General features: G+C 40.4%; 1 protein-coding gene across 1 annotated transcript in view; it reads left to right on the top strand.

Annotated features, from left to right (window-relative positions):
• The window catches only part of csmd1b (CUB and Sushi multiple domains 1b), a 390,765-nt gene that overhangs the window by 346,756 nt on the left and 16,662 nt on the right, over nt 1–27,347 (top strand). The window contains exons 47-56 of the mRNA XM_084709424.1: nt 18,732–18,908; nt 19,816–19,995; nt 23,593–23,766; nt 24,258–24,431; nt 24,535–24,608; nt 24,765–24,876; nt 25,579–25,758; nt 26,057–26,122; nt 26,202–26,363; nt 26,506–26,618. Of these exons, the coding sequence (XP_084565550.1) occupies nt 18,732–18,908; nt 19,816–19,995; nt 23,593–23,766; nt 24,258–24,431; nt 24,535–24,608; nt 24,765–24,876; nt 25,579–25,758; nt 26,057–26,122; nt 26,202–26,363; nt 26,506–26,618 (1,412 nt within the window). The remainder of the gene's footprint in view (nt 1–18,731; nt 18,909–19,815; nt 19,996–23,592; nt 23,767–24,257; nt 24,432–24,534; nt 24,609–24,764; nt 24,877–25,578; nt 25,759–26,056; nt 26,123–26,201; nt 26,364–26,505; nt 26,619–27,347) is intronic.

Here is a 27,347-nt window from a genome sequence, read left to right as displayed (position 1 = left end):
TATAAACCATAGAATATAGCCATCATAAGGAGATTTAGGTCATTTTTCTTACAAAAAACAAGCTAGGCCTATTTCACTATCAATGTCACACAATCATGTTCATTCACAGAAGAAGCCAAATTAGTTGTGTAATCATTGTCAGGTGTGATCGTGGTTAAATTGCTGGTGATGCAAGAGTCATAGGACACAGCTGTGTGTTTCTTTTGAATGTACAAGGTCTATCCTGCTCATTAAGTGATTGGTAACATCAGGGTTTTGTCACTGAGGCCACACAACCAATTGGTATCAATTCAAAGCCTCTAGACGTAGTCTTGAAGCACATGTTGCTCTTTGAACATGGCTAAAGTGATGAAGGAGCTGAACTTGGTGATGAACGGGTGAGCAACGGGCTCGAATAAAGGCCCTTTTTGATGCTGGTTGGAGTTACCGCCGCATAGCCAAGGACTTGAGATGCAGTCCAAGCACTGTAAAGTACACTTTAGACCGCCATGATGCCACCAATTCACACCAGAACCGAAAGAGGAGAGGTAGAAAAAAAAAACTTTCAGACAGACAAGTAAAGCATCTCAAAATTCTCAGTCTTAAGGACCGAAGAAAGACCTCACGAGAACTGCGTGATGAGATCAACACCACAATGACTGATGGGGCAACAGTGTCCAAGAACTGTGCGACGGAAACTGGGAGAAGAAGGACTTGTTGGCAGAATAGCAGCAAAGAAACCATTATTGAAAGAGAAAAACAGAGTGAAACGCCTGAAATTTGCAAAAGAACACAAGAAATGGATGAAGGAAGATTGGTGTAAAGTGTTGTGGACTGATGAGTCAAAGTTTGAACAGTTTGGCAACAAGCAAAGAGTGTATGTTCGACGGAGGGAGGGGGAAAGATATAAAAATGAGTGTTTCTTGCCAATAGTTATACATGGAGGGGGTAGTATTATGGTGTGGGGTGCCATTTCAGCCTCAGGAACAGGTGACTTAGTGAAAATTGACGGCATCATGGATAAGAAGGTATACCACAACATTCTGGTGAGGTACTAAGTACCATCTGGGAATCGTCTTATTGGGCCTGGATTTATTTTCCAAGAGGACAATGACCCTAAACATTCTTCTAACTATTGCCGTAACTACCTGCGACAGAAGGAATATGCTGGAACATTGAAAACGATGGACTGGCCCCCTCAAAGTCCGGACCTCAACCCAATCAAGCAAATTTGGGGCGTGTTGGAAAATAAACTGGACAGATCTATTGTACATTCAAAGGAAAGCCTTTGGCTTGAGTTGCAGAAGGCATGGGATAACATTAGTGTGGAAGTTCTCAGGAAATATATTGACACTATGCCAGAGAGATGTGCTGCTGTAATTGCTGCAAACGGTGGACATACCAAATTGTAAAGTTAAAAGTGGATAAAAACAGTAGAAGCCTGGGGCTTATTCCATAAAGGCCGCTCAAAAAAGCTAGACTTAAAGTCCTAAACCAGACTTGAATAAGTTTAATTAGTCAAGCGGGGCTTCAGCGGTTCCATAAAGGCCAATTTCAGCTCACGCAGTCCTACTAATTCAAGTCAGATTTACGTAGTCAAGCTAATTGTGCGTGCACCCTATTTTTTAGAAGCCCGAGAGGTAAAACATGGATCATACAATCCACCACGGCAAATGCAATGCACACGGCCACATGACTTCTTCCAGAAAGAACGTCCCCTTTAAATTGTGTAGACAGCTCCCTCATCCACCGCTTCAATCAAAGTAAAATGACACGCCATGATTGACGTCGTGAACGTAGACCTTCGTTGATTAAAAAATACCCTCTAAACTAATCTAAATTGACTTTTTTTTGACATTTTTTAAAATAAATAGCCTACTATTAATTAAAACATCATCCAGTAGCCTAGTGCTAACTTTTTAACATGGGTTTTGTGTCAGGGAAATGGGGGGGCGGATTTAGGTTCGTTTTGCAATTGTAGGCTACTGTTAACAATTATATTGCTATGATAATTATACTCGGATGATTTAGATTGAGATGTAGGCCTATGCCTGATGCCTAAACATTTGAAATCACAAACTAACATCCATACATTTAACGGCTATGGTGCGTAGCCTATCAAAGCATTGTTCATCATTGTTTAATGCATTAGGCTAAATGTTGTAGCCTATGTAGGCTATTTACGTTGATTTTCTATCACTGTTGAACTGATGAGAATAAGAAAATGAGAATATACGTGGTAAATCATCGTCTTCCCGTTGGGTCAGTGTTACAGGGACGTCTGGTTAAGCACCAAGTCACGCTAAGCCTGACAGTTAGTCTGACCGTGACCAGACTAGTTTTGTAGCCTAAGTTGCCATAGTAACCGAGTTCGAACTAAGTTGAGCTAGCTTTATGGAACCGAATGAACAAGAAATGAGTCCGACTAACTGACATAAGTCTGGCTTATTCGGTAAACTGGCTTTATGGAACAGGCCTCTGTTCCATAAAGCCAAGCTAGCTCAATGTAGTTCGAACTCGGTTACTATGGCAACTTAGGCTACGAAACTAGTCTGGTCAGGGTCAGACTAACTGTCAGGCTTAGCGTGACTTGGTGCTTAACCAGACGTCCCTGTAACACTGACCCAACGGGAAGACGATGATTTACCACGTATATTCTCATTTTCTTATTCTCATCAGTTCAACAGTGATAGAAAATCAACGTAAATAGCCTACATAGGCTACAACATTTAGCCTAATGCATTAAACAATGATGAACAATGCTTTGATAGGCTACGCACCATAGCCGTTAAATGTATGGATGTTAGTTTGTGATTTCAAATGTTTAGGCATCAGGCATAGGCCTACATCTCAATCTAAATCATCCGAGTATAATTATCATAGCAATATAATTGTTAACAGTAGCCTACAATTGCAAAACGAACCTAAATCCGCCCCCCCATTTCCCTGACACAAAACCCATGTTAAAAAGTTAGCACTAGGCTACTGGATGATGTTTTAATTAATAGTAGGCTATTTATTTAATTAAAAAAAAAAAAGTCAATTTAGATTAGTTTAGAGGGTATTTTTTAATCAACGAAGGTCTACGTTCACGACGTCAATCATGGCGTGTCATTTTACTTTGATTGAAGCGGTGGATGAGGGAGCTGTCTACACAATTTAAAGGGGACGTTCTTTCTGGAAGAAGTCATGTGGCCGTGTGCATTGCATTTGCCGTGGTGGATTGTATGATCCATGTTTTACCTCTCGGGCTGCTAAAAAATAGTCTGCACGCGCAATTAGCTTGACTACGTAAATCTGACTTGAATTAGTAGGACTGCGTGAGCTAAAATTGGCCTTTATGGAACCGCTGAAGCCCCGCTTGACTAATTAAACTTATTCAAGTCTGGTTTAGGACTTTAAGTCTAGCTTTTTTGAGTGGCCTTTATGGAATAGGCCCCTGGTCTTGTCCGTACCCCTATTATGCTAGTACCCTTTCTGTGTCCCTGGCTTTTTTCAAGAATAAACCCTTTGTTTCAACATGGCTGCGTACTCCCTTGCATTTGGGTCCTACCCCACCACTCAGCATGACAAAAAAACATTGAAAATTACTTTTTCATAAGTAATCATATACTTGTACATTACAATGACGTTTAGGGTGTTAACCAGCCGCGGGGCCATATGGGTGGCCGGGGTGGCACTGGACCCCCTCGATATCAGACTGAACACCCCAGGTGCCACCCCAAAATGTCATTCGCTATCCCTGGCAATTGGATGCTGATTGCCATTTAATTTATCTTGTTAAAAGAAGCATTTCTTTTGACATCTGGCAGCACATTTTTTCAATCGAGGATATTTCCACAGTTCACCAGTCAGTCACAGTTCACTATGCCAGCGTCTGATACAGCGGCAGCGATGGAATACAAGAGCATCATATTACAGTTCTCGTTTTAAGGTTTAGCAATGGTGTTGAGGCTTCCTGAACAAAATGTTCTGAAAGACAATACTGTCTCTTGTGAAACCCAGATGTAACAGAAAGAACAGATCTTAACTTCGAATGCTCCATCCCCCCTGCCCAACCACCCTCCATGCCTCTTCGCCAACCACCAGGATGCCCGGCATCCAATATTCTGGGCATTCCCGTGATTAGCAGACGGCAAGTTGATTGGCATGTCGGACCCCGCGAACACTACTGGTAAACAACCAACTAACAGCCTAACACATGTCTTTTGGTGTGGGTCGCTACCTCTCTTTAATTGCTAAGATTCCTTGATGAGATGCCTTTTCAATCTATTAACGTTACAAAAGATTAACACTGCAGTCAGATAGGCCCTGTTTGCTATCATATAATGCCTGTTTGAAATACCGTATTTCAGAGTAGGGCTAGCCATGATCTAGTAGTTGATTGAAGATAATAATGGGAATATGTTTAAGCTTTAACTCAAATGTGGGTAATTGGATGTGTAGGCCAACATGTTATTTTTGCTTAGGGTTCACTTCAAATATTAAAAGAAAGGGTGAGATAGCAGACTTAATAAGCTGAGCAAACAGGATCAGGTGGAAATAGACCCCAGTCCTTGTACCACCCCAAGACCTCAGAGCAGCTCCCTACCCAAGGCTGCAGGCACCAGGTCAGAGCATACTAGGCAGTCAGTCTTAAGCCAAGTTTAGCTTGTGTTTGTAGGCCACACATTTAAGCCTACACAAACGTTTTAAGTTTAAGCCTTAAAAATGTTGGTTGTTGATTCATGAAAGTTCTTGTTTTGATGGCTGTGGCATTTTTTGTGTGAGTGTACACTAATAGTTATGTTTTAATGTAAAAGAAGGATCTAACCTCCAACCTGATTAGACCCAGATTATACAGTATATTCATGAAAACAGAGTAACCAAAGTCTCTCCAGTTTGTGAGTAGCCTACAGTACAGTGTGTGTAAGAAAGACATTTGTTGCAATTCAGATGTTGAGAAACTTGTCTATTCATAGTAAATGTAGAATTTGATTAAAGTAACCCTCGTGGATAATACTAGGCCACACTTAAGAACTCAGGATTAAGTGAATTTTAATTTATATTTCTCATAAGCATTAGTATATGAATAATATACACTACTTAGATGCCAGGCTAAGGTTACACACACATTTTCAGTCTTGGTCTGTGGACCCCCTGAAGTAGCCCTGGCCACCCTTGGCCACCTCATATATAAAAGTCTGGTTTTGACACTGGTGTTAACTGTACAAAACATAAAAAATCTCAATTTTGACAGAAAACTATTTTTGATCTTTTATAATATATAATGGGTTTATGAGATTTGTAAATCATTGTATTCTGTTTTTTATTTAATTTTACACAATGTTCCAACTTTTTGGAAATTGGGGTTTATATTCAGGGTATATACAGGAATCCTGAAGTTAATTAAATACCTTTAAGACTTTTTGAAGACCTTCTCAAAATATTTTAAGACCTCATCGCCACTTCAAGTTCTAATCTGCAAAAAACCTTAAACTTAATAAACAGTTGTAGTTTGCAAATAAATCTATAGAGCACAACCATACAACAGAACTCAGATAAGCTCGAAAGAAACAAAGCTCAAAATGATAAATTGAAGAATAAAAGGCAAGGTTTATAGAAATATTTGAGTTCAGTGAGAGGTGATCCACTAGCCTGACGTTGTCATACTCTAGTCTCTATTCTAGTCAGAATATGAGTCTGAAAACTCTCCGTTGGGGTGTGACTATGGGGCGTGTTTCAACCGAACTCGTAAAACAAATGCCTCTTTGCTCAATTGGATAGACCTACAACCAATCAGAGCAAGGTAATATGTTGTTTGTTGAAAACGAGTTCAACCCAAGGGCTCTTTCGTGACGTTGTTGATTACATTACTGTTGATCATCTGTCCATCATCATATAAAGCCCGCCCTGGCAATTTCATTGGTCCGCCAAGATCCTGGTTTTATATAGTTGTTCCCAATACGAGACCCTCCAGACCCAACTTCCCGACCAAATTTTTTTGGTCACCCATAGCCACCCTGATGTCGGCAGACGATGGGGCAGAGCTCGCTGTCGTAGCCGCTTTGACAAGTTCAGCTGTTGTGTTGGGTAGTGGTGTCGCTGGTAGAGCACAGAAACTGGCAATGGACAGCTGCGGCTGCTTTTGCGGCCAACGACGGCCTTGACAGCGTTGATTCCCATCGAAGCTATGCTAATCTTCTTTTTACAATATGTACAGTAAGGTTTCAGCCATTGTATAAACTCATCCTTTCCCAACCAGGAGTCCACAAATGTACATTTCCCCATTTCGGAGTCTGTTTCGCGACATTTGGAGGGTGACACATCACCTAACCGTGCATTTCGCAAAATACGTGACTCGCTGACCGAGCACATCGTTGTTTATAATTGTCATGGGGAGGAAAATTAATATATTCATGCATACTTTTTGAAGTCAAACTCTTTGGACGAAGTGTGAACAGAATTTAATACCTCATAAAATCGGGATTAAGATGTTTTAATACCTTCTAAGGGCCTTAATTTTCCCTAAATAGATTTATCAACTTTTAATACTTTCATAGACCCCGCGGATACCCTGATATTGTAGCGGGGTGTGGTCATTTAAGAGTCTATATACTTGATCTATAATCACTTAATCAGAGTTATTGGGGCACCACTCCAAATTCTCCACTTTCTACTCTTGTGGTAAAGATGAAGTCTTGAAGAACTTTCCTTAAAGTTCTGATAAGGTATGTTCTTTGTTCAAATTCCTGCCACAAACAAATGATAGACAAATGATTGCTTGAAGACACGCTGTCTCAAGCAAGCCCTTTGAAGCTTGCAAGAGGGCATCACATGCAGGGTGGGGAGGGGGGGGTTCCTTTGCATCTGCGTTAGGTGGGTAATCAGCATACTGAAGGTGTCAAGAAAGCTGATTAGGTTTGTCTGATGGTTGAACTATTATCATGTTTGCAGTTACGAATTAAACAGTGTGTCAAAGGAGAGGCTGGCTGGCTGTTGCAGCATGGCCTGCTGAACCACAGTCAACAACCCATACACACAGCATCATCTGGTGATCACCTGGCCAAGGACCAGAATGTTTGACCTTAAAGGTAATTGCAGAATATAATATGTGCTAGAAAAAACTAGGGCTGTGAAATGATTACAATTTTTAATCAAATTAATCACAGGTTTCTGTGGATTAATCATGATTAATCACATATTACCGGTTTTCCGAATTTTTGTCATTAGTGTGCGTCTTTGATTTTGCGGTACCTTGATGTTCGAGTCACCCGTTGCCACTCGCAAAACTTGGGTGAACCCCTCGTCCTCAACAATATAAATCGGTCTACAGCTTTTTGCAATACATTTGGCAACTGTGCTAGTCACCTTGTCACAGACAGACTTAGTGAGGGCCCTACGCTGTTCGGTGGTTTGGCGCATTCTACTTGAACTCCCCTCGCCGACCAACGCATGCTTCGCGTTGAGGTGGTATAGGTTACTTTAGGCTGGTATTGCTTCGGTGAAACAATAACATTCAGTCATTTAGCATTCAGTCATTTAGCAGACGCTCTTATCCAGAGCGAAAACGTCTTCCCGCAGAGCAGGGCTCCAGACTGACTTTTTTTACTAAGAGCACAGTAGCCCCTGACTGAAAATTTTAGGAGCGCAAGCAGAAAATTAAGGGGCACACACGTTATATTGACCTGCAATGCATTTATTAATGTAACTGGAGAGGGTACAATTCAGTGGCAATTTTAGATCCTTTTTAGGAGTGCTTAAGCACTCCTAATATTTTTTAAATATTTTCTTAAATATATTGTTTATTATCATTTGGTGCTGGTAGTTTATGAAGAAAGGGACATCCTTAGTTTTTTCATTCAATATTTTGCATATTAATACATAATTGTATTAATTGTTATCCAGTGAAATTAGGGATTTATATTAGCATGGGGGTTTACGTTTAGCACTTTTGCAAGGCACTGTATTCATGTCACATTCTCATTGGGGGATGAGCACCCCTATAGGTCTGATCCTAGAATCGCCCCTGCAACGCACCATATAACCTAAGCTCGATTTAAATTAATTATTTAAATACATTATTTAATGTGACATTACGTACTTTACATGTAATTGTCTAAGTCATTTAGCTAAGTCTTAGCTAAATGACTTAAATGTATGATGCACTTTTCGATCAGTCCTCCGACACCACAACACGATACTTGCCGAGTATAACAGCGCAACTATGGAACACCGAGTTAGTCAAAATTAAATAAATAAATAAATAGGTAAATAAATAGATAAATACATACATAAATAAATATGGCTATGGAATAAATTCTGAAATTAAAAAAAGATGGCAATAAATATATAAATATAGCATTATATAATTACATAGCTGAATCCATTTACCGACATCAATAAATAAATACATTTATTTATTTCAAAATGACGTTTTTGTAAAGACAACTTTTATTTATTTCATGGGACTTTTACACGCCACATTTATTTCCACATGTATTTCCACGCCACATTTATTTCCACACTACATTTATTTCTGTGCTGTATTTATTTCAAATCTCACATGCAAACGAGAGGGGCGTGGTTATCGTCAGACCAACGCAGCAGATAGCTATGCTACCTGTATGGGGGTGACAGTGGAATCGCACTGCCGAACGGCATGGCTTGTCAGGATATATTATTTTGGCACAGATAGTAGATTTTGTAGAGGTACTTGGGCGGATAAGTGCTCTACAGAACATAGATATTGAAGTCTTAAATAGTTTGAGACTTATCGAGCACTGTTCGTGTGCAAGATGTACAGGTAGTGGGGGGTGATAAGTGCCAGGTAATGTTAGCTAACACAGCTAGCAACAAAGAAGACAATCACTGCCACCACCGCTACATCGCTCTGCTATTACCATGTCACAAAGTTCATCATTTTACAGTTTTACAGTCAATTCTACATCTAAAAAGTCGAGCAGGGCAGCTTTCAAGAGATATGGGAATCCTGCTTTTAGCCAGCTGGTTTGATTATTTTTCTGATTTGTTTAAACTGGCAATCTGAGTGAGACTGCATCCCCGTTACACTGTTTTGACGTTAGCCTCAGTCAGTCTGGCTCACTGGCAGTGTGCACAATGTTGTATTTCAGTCCATACTACACCAGAAACATCAGGGAGGACTGCCTAATGTAGATACAAGCCTGATGAAGATAGCCAGCATCTCGGATTTCTTTAACCGAGCCTGTTTCAAATGAGCCTGTCATTTGCCTGAGAAAGAGACCTCCGTTAGCCAGGCTAGTTTTGCCCGATCACTTGGTCAGGCTATTTAAGGGTATCGGGGTCAAGTGCCTTTTTTACATAGACAAGTGAAACTTAAATGTATTTGTCCAAAGGCCAAGAGCCTCAAAAAATTAATATCAAGCCCTGCAATCCAGTGACATATGATGACCTGATCGACACTCCAAGTGTAATAGACCGGGGAGAAGTTCGTCTTTTGCAACCGACATGCGCAGTTGAGCCTCCTTGACAGTTGTGTGACGTAGGGTAATAATTGGTCTATACAAAATGTTGCCTGAATGCCAATACACTTGTGACTGAAAGCTCTTTTTCTCCATGAGCCTGAATAGTTCGCATTGTATAGCAACTGACTAGCAAACATGTTTTTGTTCTAGTGCGATCAAATCCCACTTCATGCCAGCTTGCAACTGTTTTATTTTCTTAACCTACAGCACAAAATATGATATGCAACTTGAAAATCGCCAATAATGTAGATTTTTTGTAAATTTGTGACGAATCTGGTGATAGAGGCCAACGGCAGCTGCTGCTGTTAGGTGAACGCACAGCTTGCATGCTTACGGAAACCAGGTAGTCTGGAAACCAGGGCAATAACACCGGGTGTCCAGCACCTGTGCTCGGGGGATAGCTCTACCTGTATGGGGGTTGACAAGTGCCATCGCACAGCCAGAAAAGCATACAATCTAGACAAGCTTTGCCCACAATGTCCGTGTCGTCTCTGCCTTTTTATCATTGGTTCTCAATGGAAGTGATGGCGGCAACCAAAGGCATATAAAAAGACATGTTAAATAGTTAAGTCACACGTCTTTTTATATGGCTCTGGTGGCGACCTAGTACGTGTGGGAACTTTGTCTTTGATCACTGCGACGTAGTGCTGAAGTAACCTTTTGTAAACATTGCTTTAGCTCGTGTCATGTGTAACTTGTCTGCAAAGCTAACGATCACTGCCACTACTACGTCTTCCTAGGTAGTATGTTAGCTATAATCCGTCTCAAGTTGACAACTGTAGGCTACGTGGCCGGCTAGCTATCAATGGGAAAAATAAAAAAAGGACAACATCAGTGTGGCCATTTCAGCTAGCTAGTGTTGGGCAGTATTGGCACAGACCTGAACAGCCAAACCCGTTTTGTCACTGACTGGTCATTAAAACAAGTCGATTAGTGGTTTGATTTTATATTGAATAATTACATAAATTATAATACCTGAGGGTATTGTGTAGGTACCGTGTTGAATGGGTCTTGGTCTGGACTAAGTTGCAACTTTTCATTGTATTTGCATAAAACATTTAAGGCCAAACACTTTTTTTCTTTAATTGTAAAGGTTGTTATGCTATTATTGTTTCCTATTAGGTCCTATTATATAATGTCAAGTGCAATTTTATGTGGCCTATATCTTTTGGCTTAGACTGCCATTTGCACATTTTTATGTAAGTCAATGTTCATCCTAGATATGAATTCTGATGTAGGCTACAACCGGCTCACATCGACATTAAGGCTTGTCCGCTTGTCCAGGACAAGTGGATTTTTTGTAGGGCAAGTGGAAGAGAACTGTACTTGTCCCACTGGACAAGTTAAAACTCAAACCAAATGAAATACTAAGTTACTTCACGTTATATTCCTATCATTACGTCTATTTTACCGATTTTATTTGACCAAATTCTGCATGAGCAAAACACAAAATAAGTGGCTTCCCCAAGATCTCTAATTAACAATCTAACAAGATCGCTAATTTAATGCTCAACACTTGAATTATTACTTGGAAGAGGAATTATTTACTGTGTCATCTCAGTTACATTATCCGGGTTTTAAAAAACTGTGACTTGCTCAAGTAGGCAAATGGCTGGTAGAACATAACATTTCATAATAAATTCAGTAAATCAAGCAACGCTGTAAGACCCAGTGAAATTTTATACAGCTAGCAAACTAACGTTAGCTAGTATCGCTACAACATTGGCTAACTCTACTTCTGTAGGCTATCCTCAGTATTTGCAAGCTATCTAGAGAAATGGCCTCGAGACAAGCTTTCACAGGTGTTTGCTTGTCTGTGTTGCTTCACTCCGTGGGCCTGCACCTTGTCCATTACTGTTTACATTGTTAGCAGGACTACTTGGTTGGCTGCCTTCTCAGTGTGAGAAGTACAAGGTTTGGCGTGAGAGCGTGTGAGCAGGGGCGATTCTAGGATGCGACCTCTAGGGGTGCTCAGCCCCCAATTAGAATGTGACATGAATAAAGTGCCTTGCAAAAGTGCTAAACCCCCTTGCTAATATAAATCCCTAATTTCACTTGATAACAGTTAATATATTTATGTATTATTATGCAAAATATTGAATGAATGAAAAAACTAAGGATGTCCCTTTCTTCATGAACTACTAGTATCAAATGATAATAAAGAAAGAATAATATCTATTTTTAATTTATATTTATAATTATAGAGCACCCCTAAAAAGGGTCTAAAATCGCCACTGGCGTATAGCCTACTTCACAGTTGAATATTAGCTGATATTTAACTATGTACATTTAACCAATACAAATGCTGCTAACGCTTGCTAGGTACATTGCCGACGCTAGCTAACTAGAAACATCAACACAATTATTTTTTTTAATAAAATGATAAATCTTTACCCGGACAAGCGACTTTTGTGTATGGACAGGTGAAACGTTAATGTACAAGTGCCTCAAAAAGTTAGTCGAGCCCTGAACTGTACATCTTGCTCAACATATATTGTCTGTCCGTCCATGCTACAGAGGGACGGCCCTCAACATCCCTGCTGTCAGCCGTCCGTTGGCGAAAAAGGGCCTAAAAAGATTGTTTCTGCTATCATAATTGGTCTACTAACAACTTCATTAAATTACCTAGACCTATATGTGTGTTGAACAGCCCTGTCAATTGATGATGTTTTAATAACTGTACACCTTCTGGTTCCATACTAACTTTACCGTGTAAGATAACATGTCGCAGGATCCATAGTCAAAAAAGAAGACTTGCTGGTGCTACAAGGCTAAATGCATATTTTCAAAACTTGACTTGTCGCCATTGGCAGATTTAGTGATTTGGGGGCCCCAGGCGAAGACAGGCATGGGGCCCCCCTTAACTCCTATTCTCACTCTTTTCAATCCATATAATTAATATAATAATAATAACTAGAGGGTAACATTTCTGGGGAAATTGTAGGGTGTGCTTGCTAGCGTTGGTTACTTATGAGTCCGTTTATTAACTGTAATTTTTACAACTGATATTTCTGTATATTTTATATAAAAATGCGTACTTACTATTTATGAAGATTGCATACATTTAAAAGCACACATTCGTAGCTGCTCATTTACAATTCAAAATACAAAAAGTGAAGTGTAGAATGAATGTCTTTTCATTTCTCCTGCAAGAGGGAATATTGATAAGCTATAGCAGCCTCAGTTGTAAAGTAAAACGGTCGTAACCTCTATGACTCTGTCACCTTAAGTTGTTCCCTTTTAGTGATATTTTCAACCATTTAGGCTACTCATATTGCATTAAATCATTAAGAACCCCATTTGAAACAAGCTATTGTAACATTGATCAATGGCAGTATTTCAGATGGAATCGCAATTCAAACAGTACCATCTGCTAACTGAAAATATGCCCCCAAAAACGTAAATAAGCTTGACATTTATTTAGGGGGTAATTCAAAAAAAAAGTTTGCTGGAAGAGATCATTGTCAGTAACAATGGCAAATTTGGTCTCAGTCTAGAGCCCTGCTTGGAGAAGCTGACCACGGTAAATTGTGCTACGAGCAAGCTAGCCTAACTGCTGTTGCTAGCCAAACTTCATTGACTGAGCAGCACTTGTGCTAGCTGCCGCATCATTGGATACCAGTGTAGAGAAAATTACGTTTCCTTCTGAAGTTTCAGTTTGGCAACTACTTGTTTACCCTCCTCTTTTGTCTTTATCTTTTGTGCTCCATTCGGGGAGTTGCGTTTCATTTAGCTTGATTTTTTTTTTTTTCATTCACTTAACTTTTCTACTGTCTCATATTAAACAAACTGATATGACGTGCTTTGCTGCGCAGTAGCTACAATCGATGGAATAGTCCACAGTAGTATCGGGTGGGAGGGGAAGCCTGCGTTGACACAAATAGAATAAACGCTCCGTTGGTATCTTTGTTGATTCTTTTGGGGAAAGTTATTACTTTGATTTGTATTATTATTATAGTTATTATTGATCATATAGTATTTATATGGAGTCTTTCAAGGGGCCCCTTGTCAGCTGGGGGCCCCCGTGGCACCTGGGGGCCCCAGGCGGTTGCCTACTTTGCCTAATGGGTAAGTCCGCCCCTGCTCGTCGCATAGCATGGTATTGCAACGTTTAGATTTGTCTCCGCTCAAAGTGGTTCGTGACTAATTTGCGGCTCCAAATCCATTCATAAAACACTTTAAACTGACGGCTTAAAAGACCGATAAAGCAATGTAGCCTGTATCAAAGGGTCATAACACAATGTTTAAATCTTTAAACAGGTCTTTATCAACAATTCACTAAATTATTTAAATAAATGTAGCCTATATCTAGGCAAACCCTAACCCTATATATATTATAGTTGTTTTTCCAATCTATATTGCCATGAGATTTTATTGTTGATTGGCCTATTTTTATATGTAAATAAATAAATATATTTAGCCTATATAGACTACAAATAAATGCAATTCATACAGAATAACGTGACAACTGAAAAGTTATCGATTCACCCAAGGTTGCTGTAGCTACATTCTATGGTAGCCTTCCACGGCTCTGGTTTAGTTCCACAGCCTGCTAAACATGGCTGTCCCTCTTAACCATTCAGGTGCTATCGCCGCCCATGCTCTATTCTCCCCCTAGCGACGGACGTCTCTTCTAATCAGGGACGGCACTCTGAATAGCATCACCGTCCATGCTCTACAGTCCCTGACAAAAGTCTTGTCATCCATTATCCATTTTGTAGAAACAACTATTTATAACCTGACTTTTAATTAATCAATTGGTTTTAGAAATGGCTCATATGAAAGCTAAAACCCCCCTAAATTATCTGTAGTATAGTAAAATAAATTTGCTTCACTGAAGAAAGATTGATCATTTAATGAACACAGAAAGGTTTTGGCAAGACAAAAGTTTTGTTGCCTACAGAAAGTAATGTGAAAATTAAATAAATAATTTACTTCAACTACAAAAATATGTTGCATAACATCAGTGAACTAGAGAGGGTACAATTGCTGGGGAAATTGTAGGGTGTGCTTGCTTGCGTTGGTTGCAGGGGTCCGTATTTAAATTACATTTTACAACTGATATTTCTGTATATTTTATATTAAAATGCATAGCCTACTTATTATTTATAAAGATTACATAGATTTAAAAGCATATTTCTGCTCATTTACAACTCAAAATACTAAGAGTGAAGAGTTGAATGAAATAGTTGTCTTCTCATTGTGATCAGCAACCTCATAGTTGAATCAAAACAAATACATTTGGCAGACGGTGTAAAAATTGACCTAATCTCTATGACTTAAACGTCATTGTAAGTTTTTCCCTTCTCGTGATATTTTCAGGCATTTAGCTTACTCATATTGCATTCATTCATTAATAAAGAACCCCCTTTGAAGCTTATTTTAACAACAACGTTACCAGCAGTAGCTATCTCAGATGGAATCGCAATCGCATAGTACCATCTGCTAACTGAAAATATGCCCCCAAAACGTAACATTTATTTAGGGGAAAATCACTCATTCATAAAAATGTCAGTGGTAGCCATCATTGTCAGTAACAAGGCAACATGCAATATAGCCCTGCTGTGTGGAGAAGCTGCCCCGGTAAATTGTAGTAACTATTACTAGACTGTCTTGGTAGCGATTGGGTTGATTGAATTTGATTTAACGTTACTTCCGTTGTACGGTCTAGGCTGAAATGAATATTTTCATGAACCGATTGAAGTTTAGGCTGTGGCAATGGAGTTTAGGTGAGTAGTCACTAGTCAGATAGTTTCACCTATTGAAAGACTTTTGATTTAGGTAAGGGTATAGTGCCGAACATGTGCCGCCGTTTGACTTCCTACGTAGGCTACTGTAAACAGCTGTGGAGATGGGGATTTTTTAGCTACTAGACTATGCTACAGTACAGCGTTGCAGTGAGCTACACTGGTTTGAAACCACAGGTAATGATAATTTCACCAACAAATCGTTTACTTGTAATCTAATGTCATAATAAATCCTACGACGAAAATGTATTTGTGAGGAATGTTTATTTTAACTATTAAAAACAGATGCATCATAGACCGCTGTAATATGTGGCAACAGAGGCTAATGTCGGGCAATAGAGGCTAATGTCATGACGCTAATGCTTCAGTGAAATAGTAGACTACTGTTTCCGAAAGTAGATGTAACTACTTCCTCATATCAGCTTCTATTATATGGCAACAACGGTACGAGCTTTCTGATTGGCTAATGGGTAGTCATGCCAGCCGCGTATTGCCCTCCTCGCCAGTCAATACGGATCCGTATTGCCCTCCGACGTCATCTTCAAAATGAACGATATCGACGAGTCAGCTGCTGAGTTTTACTATCCAGATGATGCTGAAAATATTTGTAATGGAAAGTGAGGATGAAGACTAGACTCTTTGAATCACTTGTGTTGTTATTTTGTGTTGAAATTAAAGCCATTTTAGCAGAACCATGTTGTCCGCTTTCTATCAAAAGTAATGAGTTGCTAGGCAACACATGAAACACACCGTGAGAAGACTTGAGAGCTAGCTACAATTAGCCTAGAGGTACCATTTATTTTCTTAAAAAAAATGAAAAGAAGCTAAAAATGCCATATAATAAACTACTTACTAACCTCGACTGTTCGGTCATGCCGGAAAATATCAAACCTCGGCTTTGCCGTACGTTCCAGCCTCAGTTTGATATTTCCCGGCATGACCTCACTCTCGGTTAGTAAGTAGTTAATAGTAAAAGTAATAAAAAATAAGTAAAATGAGTAAATATTTATTACCCTGGCCTATTTGCTTGTGGCATTTCTGCAGCTCCCTTGCAGTAAAGCAGTTAGCCTAGCTATCTCCCAGAAGTTAACGAGCTGCTAAACTAATGTTCTGCTAGATATTTTGTGACGTCAGTTGCGCCAGTGACTGTGGCTAGCAAGTTAGCCACCGTTAGCTTTACTTTTGCCACAAAAACGTAATTAAAACTCAAACCGTGCAACGGAACATAAATCCTAATAGAACCAATGCAATCATGACCAAGACGAACCTTTTGACATCGACTTTGTCTATGTTGTCCAAATATTGACTGAGCCTTAGGGGTATGAAAATATAATAATTGGGAAAATATAATAATATAATAATATAATAATTAAGTAGTGGTGCTGTGAGATCCATATTTAATATCTTGTATGACTTCCATGATCTTGAAGGACTGCATCCATGCGGTTCGACAATGATTCATACAATTTATTGATAAAGTCATCAGGAATAGCAAAGAAATCAGTCTTACATGCCTCCCAGAGTTCATCAAGATTCTTTGCTTGCGTCTTCCATGCTTCCTCTTTCATTCTACCCCAGACATGATCAATGATGTTCATGTCGGGTGACTGGGCTGGCCAGTCCTGGAGCAGGAATGAGTTCCTTGATTGAGTTCCTTGAGGAACTTTGATGTAGAGATGGAAGTATGCAATGGAGCACCATCCTGCTGCAAAATTTGACCCCTTTTATGGTTGGGAATGTAAGAGGTAGGTAATACTTCTTGATATTTTAGGCTTGATCTTCCACCCTGCAAATCTCTCAGATACCCCCATACTGGATGTAACCTGGGTGAATCTTGGATCCATGCGTGCTCCATAAGGTCTCCTGCAATATTTGTGGTTGTGATTTAATTCAACCCAAGATTCATCTGAGAAATACACCTGCCACTTTTCCAGCGTCCATCTTTTAGCAGGCTGTGGGCCTTGGCAAATGCCACACGTTTTTTTAATTGCCTTTTGTTTAGTGCTGGTTTCTAGGCACTGATTCAACCATGGAGGCTATTTCGAGACAGAATTCTACAAACTGTCCTGGTTGACACGGGGACTTGTGGTGACCAGTGAAAAAAGGGCTGGCCTTGGATTGACGAACCAACAAACGGTCCTCCCGAGCAGTTGTCTTGCGGGGTCTGCCGGACCTAGGCTTGTCAAAAACATCTCCAGTCTCTTCGATTATTTTTCTTATTCTTTGTACTTGACGCTGAAACACATTGAAGATGTCAGCCACCTCAGCAGTGGATCTTGATAATCAACGCTTTTGCAGACCTTCTTTAAAATATTTACTCTCACTCTTTTCACCCACACAACAAATCAAAATAAACAAACAACCAAACTCCTTGACCAAGAATTGCTCTGCTATCTCTCACGTGTTAAGCAAGAATTATATCACTGAACCACCAATACGTATAAACTTTATATTTCTCTTATATACTCAGTTTTTTGTTAACTCACTTGTCGCTCAAGTTGAACCTTCCTTATTAATTTATAGGACTTCAACCAAATGAGCCCAAATGTTCACATAACTTGTATTTGTCAATACATAACAGACTCAAACTGTATCCCAAAAGGGATGTATCTACCCTGGAGTTGAACCACTTTAGTATTAATATGTAATGTATATACGATTCTAACCTGAATACTTCCAAATTATCAACACAGTTACTTTCAAAGCTTTCTCACCATTTCCTGCGCCAACACAAATCCAAAACATGCGCACTCTCAGGGCCCACGTCTCACCGGGGCCACGGGGGAATTTCTGATTTAAATAATCAATTGGTTAATTTGCATTTATTTCTGAAAGATATTCTGAATTCTGCACTTAAAATTAAGGTGTGCCAATAATTTTGACCAGGACTGTTGAAGCCTTACAAGTTAAACCGCACTTATAACACATATATTTCAAATACAACCTAAAATTCAATTTGAGCTGTTCGTAGTATGTGTTTAAATTTAATTTTAAGATGCTAAGTGCTTTGCGCCCGTGGGATTACATTCCACCACTTTTTTAACTGTAATATTAATAGACAAATGTTATGGTTAAATGTTCAATGTATGGACTAGGCTACTGCATTCAAATATATGTATTGACTCCGCCAGCAATTGTCTCCCATGCCAATTGTCTCTTCTTTGCTGCTACAGCTATGTTGCCTTTTTTCCGGAATACGTGCTCAGATTCACCATAAGCACGTATTAACACTTTTAACTGAAGAGAGGGGAAGTAGGAGGACGTTTTTTATCGGCGGGTGCCTTGTTATGCTATATGAAATAATTTTGTGTGTATGTGATTGTGCCTGTATATAATAATGTTCCCATTTTAATGCTGAATCTTTATTCTGAATGATCTATCTATACATCTATACGAATCTCATGCATGATCACAAACAATGTATTATGAAAGACTTGTGTTTACAACTCTTACTCATGTGTGTTGCTATGGTAACCCATCTATGATTGTTATGTTGACACTGTATGGTTGTCCCCTTTAGCGGTGTCTTGTGGTAACCCCGGTACCCCGGCTCATGGTAGGATTGTGTTCAGCGATGGCATAAGGTTCTCCAACTCTGTGGCCTATGCCTGCTGGGTGGGCTACAAGACCTCCGGACTCACCACCCGACACTGTACCACCAACGGCACCTGGACTGGACACGCCCCCGACTGCACAGGTATTTTCCCAATTAGACAGGCGTCCATCACTGCACAGAACCGACACATTAACGGGCCATGCCCATCATAGCATAGGTAGACAGACACCTTGACAGCCCACACCCAACACAGTATAGATATGGTGGCCTGGCTTGCTGGACTTAAGGTCCAGATACACTAAAAGACTAAAAGACAAGAACAGCACACAGAATAAATGTCAAACACAATCAATTATTAAGGTTTAGACTGTTGTAGCAGTGTGTCTTAGCTTGGATTGGTAAAGGGTAGTGCGAAACATTGTTTGTTACAACCACATTGCCTATAAATATCATCATGGGTCATAATGTTTTATGTAATTTTCCACACCTAGCACTATTTGGACTGAAGACTACAAGATCACCTGCATACATAAAATTATACCAATACTAATCATGCACTCTTTATTACAGATTTTCAATTGCATGAACAGATCATCCATGCGTAAAAAATAACGGGGGACACTAACTTTAACACCAAATGGGGCTGAGACACAATTGCCACATTTTACTTACATGGTCTGGTGGACATTCCAATATGCATGAATTCTTGCAATATATTTGGGCACCCCTCTTTGACTCAGTTTAACAACGTTTTATGATTAACATGATCAAAAGCATTGCAGTCATCAATAAAACAAAGTAAGAACTGATGAGTCACTGTCACTGCACAGATAGGTCCACAGTGTCATTACCCATCACTGTACAAAGGGCTCTCGCCTCTCTTAGGTTGATCATAGAGACTGCGATAGTATTTATTGTATTTATTATCAATCAGATCTGTGGCTTTATGTGAGCAATGTGTAAACTGCAGGTGTGGGAGAGTAAGATTCTATTATATTGATATGCAGTTAAAGTTGAACTATTTGCTGTCTCTCTGCCTCCCCTCTAGTGATCAGTTGTGGCGACCCTGGTCCTTTGGCAAACGGCATATACACAGGAAGTGACTTCTTCTTCAACAGCACAGTGGAGTACCGATGTAACCCAGGCCATCTAATGGAGCCAGCAAATGGTGCTCTGTTGCTGTGCACCAAGGAGGGCTCCTGGAACCAAACCAAGCCTAGCTGCAGAGGTACAGGATGTCACATACAGTTAAGGTCACAATTATTAGCCCTTTATAAAAATGATTACTGTAACTACTTGTACATAGGGATCAGTCACACTTCCCTTGCCCGTCTGCAGCTTGTGTAGAACTCTGCTGCACGCCTGCTAACCCAGAACCGCAGGCGTGAGCACATCACTCCCATCCTGGCATCCCTACACTGGCTCCGTGTGTACTACAGAATATATTTTAAACTTTTGTTATTTGTTTTCAAATGCCTGAACAACCTTGCTCCACCATATTAATCCGATCTGCTTCAGCCTTACTGCCCATCTCGATTCCTAAGATCAGCCGATCAGCTGTTGCTGACAATCCCTAAAATCAGGCTGAAGCTCAGAGGTGACAGAGCATTTGCCGCTGCTGCACCAAAGCTTTGGAATGAGCTGAGACAGGCCTCGCTTCCTGTTTTTAAATCTCTTGAATTTAACATATACAGGTGAAGTGGTCGTTAATCACATAAGCCCTGTTTTGTACATGATTTGCCTCACAGTTTCCTAACTGTCTGGGCTGTGTGCTATATTCTGCTCAGTGGAGGCCTCGCTGCAGGACCTCTTGACCTTACAGATACTCAGGCTGTACATGTACACAGAAAATCTGCCTTACAGTTTTATACTGACAAACTCTGACAAGGCAACTTTCAGAATGTGTTACAGCACTAATAACCTGTAGATTGATCATTAATGTGACACATGTAACACAACTTGAAAAAAAGGACCGCCTTAGTAATTTACTTAGTGCATTTAAAAAGTGCTTTCCGCACCTAACCGCGGCGAATGATGGCGACGTCACATTAAATTTGTCAGTTCCATCAATGGTTGCATGCTGAAGGTGCTGTCATAACTTGGAATGCAAATGTTGTCAGGGCTCTGAGAAAATTGCTTTGTTATTTTCGTCCCACGTTACTTTCGTCCCGGTTCTCCCCTACCTTTCCGGAAGTCAAGTCTGAATTTCGGAGCAAAACGGAGTACAGCCGGCTTATCCAGGGGCCTCATGTATAAAAGATTGCGCATCTTACATACCAAAGGATGGCATACGGCCAAAAAAGTCTGTATAAAACTGGTCGTACGCCAGGTCCTGCGCACCTTTCCTTTATAAATCACAATCAACGTGAGATTGACCGCACGTGAGCGAGCCACTGACCCCGCCTTGCCTCCTCCCATAAATGAATATGCAGATAGCCTATAAATGGAGAAGGGTCCAATTGCAGCGCTTCCTCTCCAGGCCCCTCTTTTCACGTGTATCCGAGGTATTAGGATGTATTGCATTTATATACGTAAGCCAATGAGAAGGGTCCAATTGCGAGAAGGGTCCAATTGCAGCCTCCCTTCTCAGGCCCGGAACTCTGTCCCAAGGCTGCTCTCTCCCCAGGCCCCTCTTTTCAGGTGTAACCGAGGGATTATTAACCCTAACCCACCGCTGGTCGGAGGATGTATTGCATTCATATACGTAAAACCAATGGGATTTGTACAGTAGTGGTATCCCGCCAACGCTGGTTAGACGATGTATTGCATTTACCGTATATGTAGCCCTATGACTTTCTTTTACTTCAGTTTTATCTTAAGTCAATAGTGTTTAACATAGTGAAAATTTGCATTGCGGCTAGCGTTACGGTGAACATTATCTCAAAATATTATGTTTTTAAAGGATTAAATGGCTAGCTAGAACCACATTTAGGCTATGCCAAACATAACCCATAACTTTAATGTTTTACTCTAAGGGGATTACTATCTAGGCTACATAAAGAGCCATAACTCATTCAATCAAGTTATTGTGGCTGAGTTGTTTAAAGCGTTGCATCAGTAATTGCGAAGGTAAATGTTCAAATCTCCATTTCAGAGAATATATTTTTAAACTCCATTGTCAGTTGTTAAGTGTAATCTTCTTTATATACATTTTACAATGTTTTGTTATTTTGAGGAGGAATCATTATAGCTGCAGCTATATATTTTTTTTTTTCTTATGGTAAAATAAAGTTGTTTGCGACTATTGGCCTCCCTGTGTTTGGATCAGTCATACAATTGTTGCTTGCAGCTGGAATTTGAAATCTGCTTAAAAGTCTCTAAACGTCTTGAGTTAGTTTTGTGGTGGGACTGATAGATTATTAAAGCAATCAACCACGAGAGGGATCAAATAATCATAAGTCGAGTTGAGCAATCAATGCCATTCAATATCCGATTGATTGGAGTGGATGAGAGCAAGGCGGTTTTCCCTACCTACACAGCGCGCATAGTCGGTCACATGACCCCTTCAGACAGGGACGTTGTTACTGACATATAATGATCACTTCTAATAAACTTGTTATAATAGCCAGTTTTCCAGAAATGTCAAGATTATTAATAAAATGCAATGACTAAATGCTTGAGAATATTGTTAGGAAAAAACTTGAGGTGAAGTTTGTCATAATATAAATTAGGACCATTTTTACACAGGATGCCCACTTTCTTCGTTTTGATTTATCTGTTTTAACTATGTGAGGCTTCCACATAGCCTTGTATTTATTACTTGTAAAATTTAAGTAAAAAAACGGACCCATCTGCAACGAACACCTCACTGTTACATTTACATTTAGCCAACGCTCTTATCCAGAGCGATTTACAGTAAGTACAAGGACATTCCCCCCGCGACAAGTAAGGTGAAGTGCCTTGCCCAAGGACATAACGTCATTTGGCACGCCTGGGAATCGAACCAACAACCTTCTGATTAATAGGCCGACTCCCTAACCACTCAGCCATCTGATCCCCATGATTCCAGAAATTGTACCCTTGTAGTTTATACATGTTTTACTCTGTAAAGTTTTAGGTATGATGTTACCATTGGACAGAATTTGGGGAAAATGTTCCATATCTCTTTAGCGGCTAATCATTTTGACCTTAACTTTAATCCTCTTATCACTGTTACTGTTAATCCCCTTAGGAACATTGTCCCATTAATACTCAGAGGCACCTCACCTGCCATCCCACCTTGCATTGGGACAAAAGTCAATTATTTACTTTTCTCCTGTTAAGATTGTGAGCTTCCACTCACAATTCTGCTCATTGTTAATGGAAGGTTTTTGGTTGGGACATGTCAAAATGTGACAATTTTGAAGTGCTTTTTTTTTGGAAGGTGACAAAGCCAGCTTTGTGAGCTTCCTTTGAGCTTCCTGCTTCATCTCCTGCACTGCTAGTAAAAATGAAAACAGAGAGGATCCTATAAAGTATAAATTCATCACAACAACTTGCCTGAATTATAAGTATTCTGAGATAAAAAAAAATCTCAGAATGCATTTTTTAACATTATTTGCATTTTTATATTGTTTGGCGTAGCAAACAAAATAATTCAGTTACAGACAAACGAAAGGTATTCTGGGTGTCTAATGTAAGACAGGAGCAGAAAGATGTCAAGAGTGTAATCCTATCAGGGAAAGTATGTAGCCAGTTTGCAGGGAGGAGTTGGGAAACTGGGAGTAGCTACTGTAGCTGATTCATAAAGTATGTATATGTTTGATAGAGACATGTTTGCGTTCTACTTGCATGGTTGTTTTAGTCAACATACTGTGTTCTGTTCACGTCCTACTTCTGTTCTTAGTGATCCATTGCGGGGCACCCCCTGCTGTGCACCATGGAAGGGTGGAGGGTTCTGATCACACCTGGGGCTCCAGTGTGTCCTACAGTTGCTCCGAAGGCTACCAGCTGTCCAGCCCCGGAGTTCTGGCCTGCGAGGGCAATGGCACCTGGCGCGGAGAGATCCCCCTGTGTCTACGTAAGTAAGCTCCAAGCCAGGCCGAGATCCTTCTTTTCAATGTTCCCAGAACCTGTCATGCTCCAGCGATGGTTAGTTGACTTCCTCCACACCATCTTCCATATGTATTTTGAGCTTTCAAGATTAAGATACATCAACAATCTACAACAACTGCATTGGTTTTCAAGGAAACACAGCCTGTACCAGCCACCGTTGAGATGTTTCCAGACAGTTGTGACATGTTGGGAGAATGTTATGACAGCTGCACAAAGACCATCAACATCTCCTTACCTGCTCCCTGCAGCAGGGGCAGTCAGGTCTGGCCGTAACATGAGCATTACATGCTACATAGGCAGGGTCTGGCAGTGGGGCCTGCAGCCCTGATCATGAGCCTGTGACATGCTGTCAGAGAGAGAGAAGAGAGGAGCATAGTGCATTTTACTGGAACTTGAGAACTGTGTATCATGACAAATTTTGCCTTTTATTTTTGTGTTTTTATGTATGCTCTGAAGCGGTGCTGTGTGGAGACCCAGGGACACCTGCGGAGGGCTACTCTGAGGGGAAGCAGTTTACCTACAAGGCAGAAGTCAGATTCTATTGTCGGGCCCCCTTCCTCCTGGTGGGCTCTGCCCTCCGACTTTGCCAAGCGGACAGCACTTGGAGCGGCATACAGCCGTCCTGCATAGGTACCACAGCTTTGATGATATCTCTGTAGCCACTGTATTTTTTGTGATATGTGCCAACATTGCAGTTTTGCTGGAATTGTAATATGTGAGTTTGTTTGTATAGACCCTGCCTACAACACTTGTCGAGATCCCGGAACTCTTGTTAACGGCATGCCTGTCCTAGCTCAAGGCTTTGAGGTAAGGACACTGTTGATTTGTGAGCATGCTTACGTACACATAGCTAGTTTATAAAAAACTAAATTACACAAGACTGCAGAGGCAGAATGACGAGATTTGAAACATATTACATCTTATGAATTCACCTGAGTTACAATATGTTTATTTCTATTTCAGGTTAGGAGTAAGATCTCCTTCAGGTGTCGTAAGAACTACCACATTCTGGGTTCTACCACTAGAACCTGTCTGGAGAACCTGACCTGGAGTGGAACTCAGCCAGAATGCATTGGTGAGGAAAACAGTTACTCTAGAGGAAACTGACAGTGAAATAGATATGTATGGATCCAGTTGATCCCATCTCTCTGAACAGAGGGACATGTGGTCCTGTGCGAACAGAGAGGGATGATGCAGTCCAGTGACTCTTTTGGCTAATATAATCCTGTGATTTTGAGTTGTCGCCATACCTCCCTTTCCCCCCACGGCTCTGTCATTTGTATTCGTCTCGCTGATGATTTTGGACCTGTGGTATGTTGTTGTGTGAGCGTGTGTGCACACATGCTTGTGTGTGTTTATGTTTGCAGGCACGTGTGTGTACATCTATTCATTGCATTACACTAGACCATGTGAAGGAACACAATAAATTAAAAGCAAGGATGGCTGTCTTCATCAGAAACTATCTGTAGTAGCCAATTGTAAATTGGGTGAATGTGAGCAGTGTATAACCTGGTAATGTGTGAGAGTTGGAGTTAAATTAACGTGCCATTCGGACAGCTCACCACTCAAGATTCCCTAGGTAACTCCTGCAGGACGTAGCTGGTTTCCATTGGGTCCTCCTGATGACAGGGACTGATCTTTGTACATCTCTAATGCCTGCAGGGGATGAGTAGAGAAAATATAAAGCTTTTCTGCCTCTCCTCCTTTCTTCTCAATCAATCTCACCTCCTTCTCTCTTTCTACAATTCTCTCTCCCTCCCCTTCTTTCTCTCTCCAGCCCATGCATGCAGACAGCCAGAGACTCCCTCTAATGTAGATGTACGTGCCATAGATCTTCCCACGCTGGGTTATACCCTCATTTACACCTGTCAAGAGGGGTTGTACCTGGCGGGGGGATCTGAACACAGGACCTGCCGGCCAGATGGGAGGTGGTCGGGCAAATCCCCAATCTGCAAAGGTACACTGATGCAAATAACATCCCCACTGTTTTATATTAAATTCTGTTGTCATATTTTCTTGCATATATGAGTAGTCTGTGGAAAGTTAGAATGTTGATGATTTGATAGGTAACCAGTAATGGCTTTTTGTAATAGGCTGATCCGTGTTTGTATGATTACCCTGTGTGCATCTCTCCTGCTGGACATCTCTGCAGTCACAGTTACATTAGTGTAGTCATTAGTGATCTGCCACTTCCCCATGGCACTCAAGACCATGCACACAAATGTCATATTATCAATTATGTTCTTCGGTTGCAGTCGGTCCCAAAAGAAATGGCAAAGCTAAGGCAGGGGAGTCGGATGTGCAAAAAAACAAGATCAGAGGTGAGCTCATTTTTTTATACACGTCTGTTAGGGCAGCTGCTGGAATGGAGAGTAACGAATGTGTGTGTTTGTGTTCTAGTTCCAGTTGATGTGTTTTCCTCTAACTCCGACTGGAGTGGTTTCTACGAGTTCCTCGGGAAGAGACAAGTTACCACAGTAACAGTGAATGGCTTCAATGCTACAACGGGTAGGGTCAATGTCACCCTGTTAGAGCAGAGCGGTGTCCAAATCAAACTGGCAGGTAAACAACAACTGCAGCAACAATACACTCTCCAGACTACACTTCCACACTGCATTATAGAGATGGTTTCTGTTAATCCATGTTTACTGTAAAGACTTACTTCCATAGTAAACAGTCTGTCTGCCTATGTTCTGGTCTTCAGGCACCTATAAGAAGGAGGAGAATCATCTTCTGTTGAAGGTCTACCAGATCACAGGGCCAACCGAACACTACTTCAGTAAATTCAAGAATGACAACTGGGCAATGGACGGATATGTACGTCTGCTCATTGTATAAGCTTACTGAATTCAGCTCATGAAATGTTTTAAGGCTGTACAAATGTGCAGGGCTCAACATTAACTTTTTGAGGCACTAAGTACATTAACATTTCACTTGTCCGTGCACAAAAGTCACTTGTCAGGGTAAAGATTTATCTTTTTATAATTTATTTTTAAATTATAAAATGATAGTGTTGGCAGCTGTGTACCTAGCAAGCATTAGCAGCATTTGTATCGGTTAGATGTACAAAGTTAAATATCAGCTACTGTAATATTCAAATGTAAAGTATGCAGCTTTTGAAGGATCCCTTGGTAAATTAGCCTTTGCTGGGTAGAAAGTGAAATTGTAGAAAAAAATTTAAAGTTAACACCAACATTTAGTGCCAAAATTCATTGCTATGTCTACAAAATTATGTTAGATATAGTATTAGTTCAGCTAGCTTGCAAATACTGAGGATAGCCTCAGTTAGATAGTTAAGTTAGCCAATGTCGTTAGTGATGCTGGCTAACGTTAGTTTGCTAGCTGTATAACATTTCCCTGGGTCTTGCAGCTGTTTGATTTACTGAAATTATTATGAAATATTATGTTCTACTAGCCATTGCCACAGTATTTCCAAGCCCTGATAGTGTAACTGAGACGACACAGTAAATAATTCCTCTTTCAAGTAACAAGCCCCGGTTCAAGTGTTGAGCATTAAATTAGCTGCCCGGTCTGTAGAGATCTTGG

Source organism: Hypomesus nipponensis, chromosome 11 (genome assembly GCF_054491055.1).
Source record: "Hypomesus nipponensis isolate SF chromosome 11, ASM5449105v1, whole genome shotgun sequence".
NCBI classification, from domain to species: Eukaryota; Metazoa; Chordata; class Actinopteri; order Osmeriformes; family Osmeridae; genus Hypomesus; species Hypomesus nipponensis.
The sequence above is the reverse complement of the archived record's forward strand: the minus strand, read 5'-3'. Positions and strand labels throughout refer to the sequence as shown.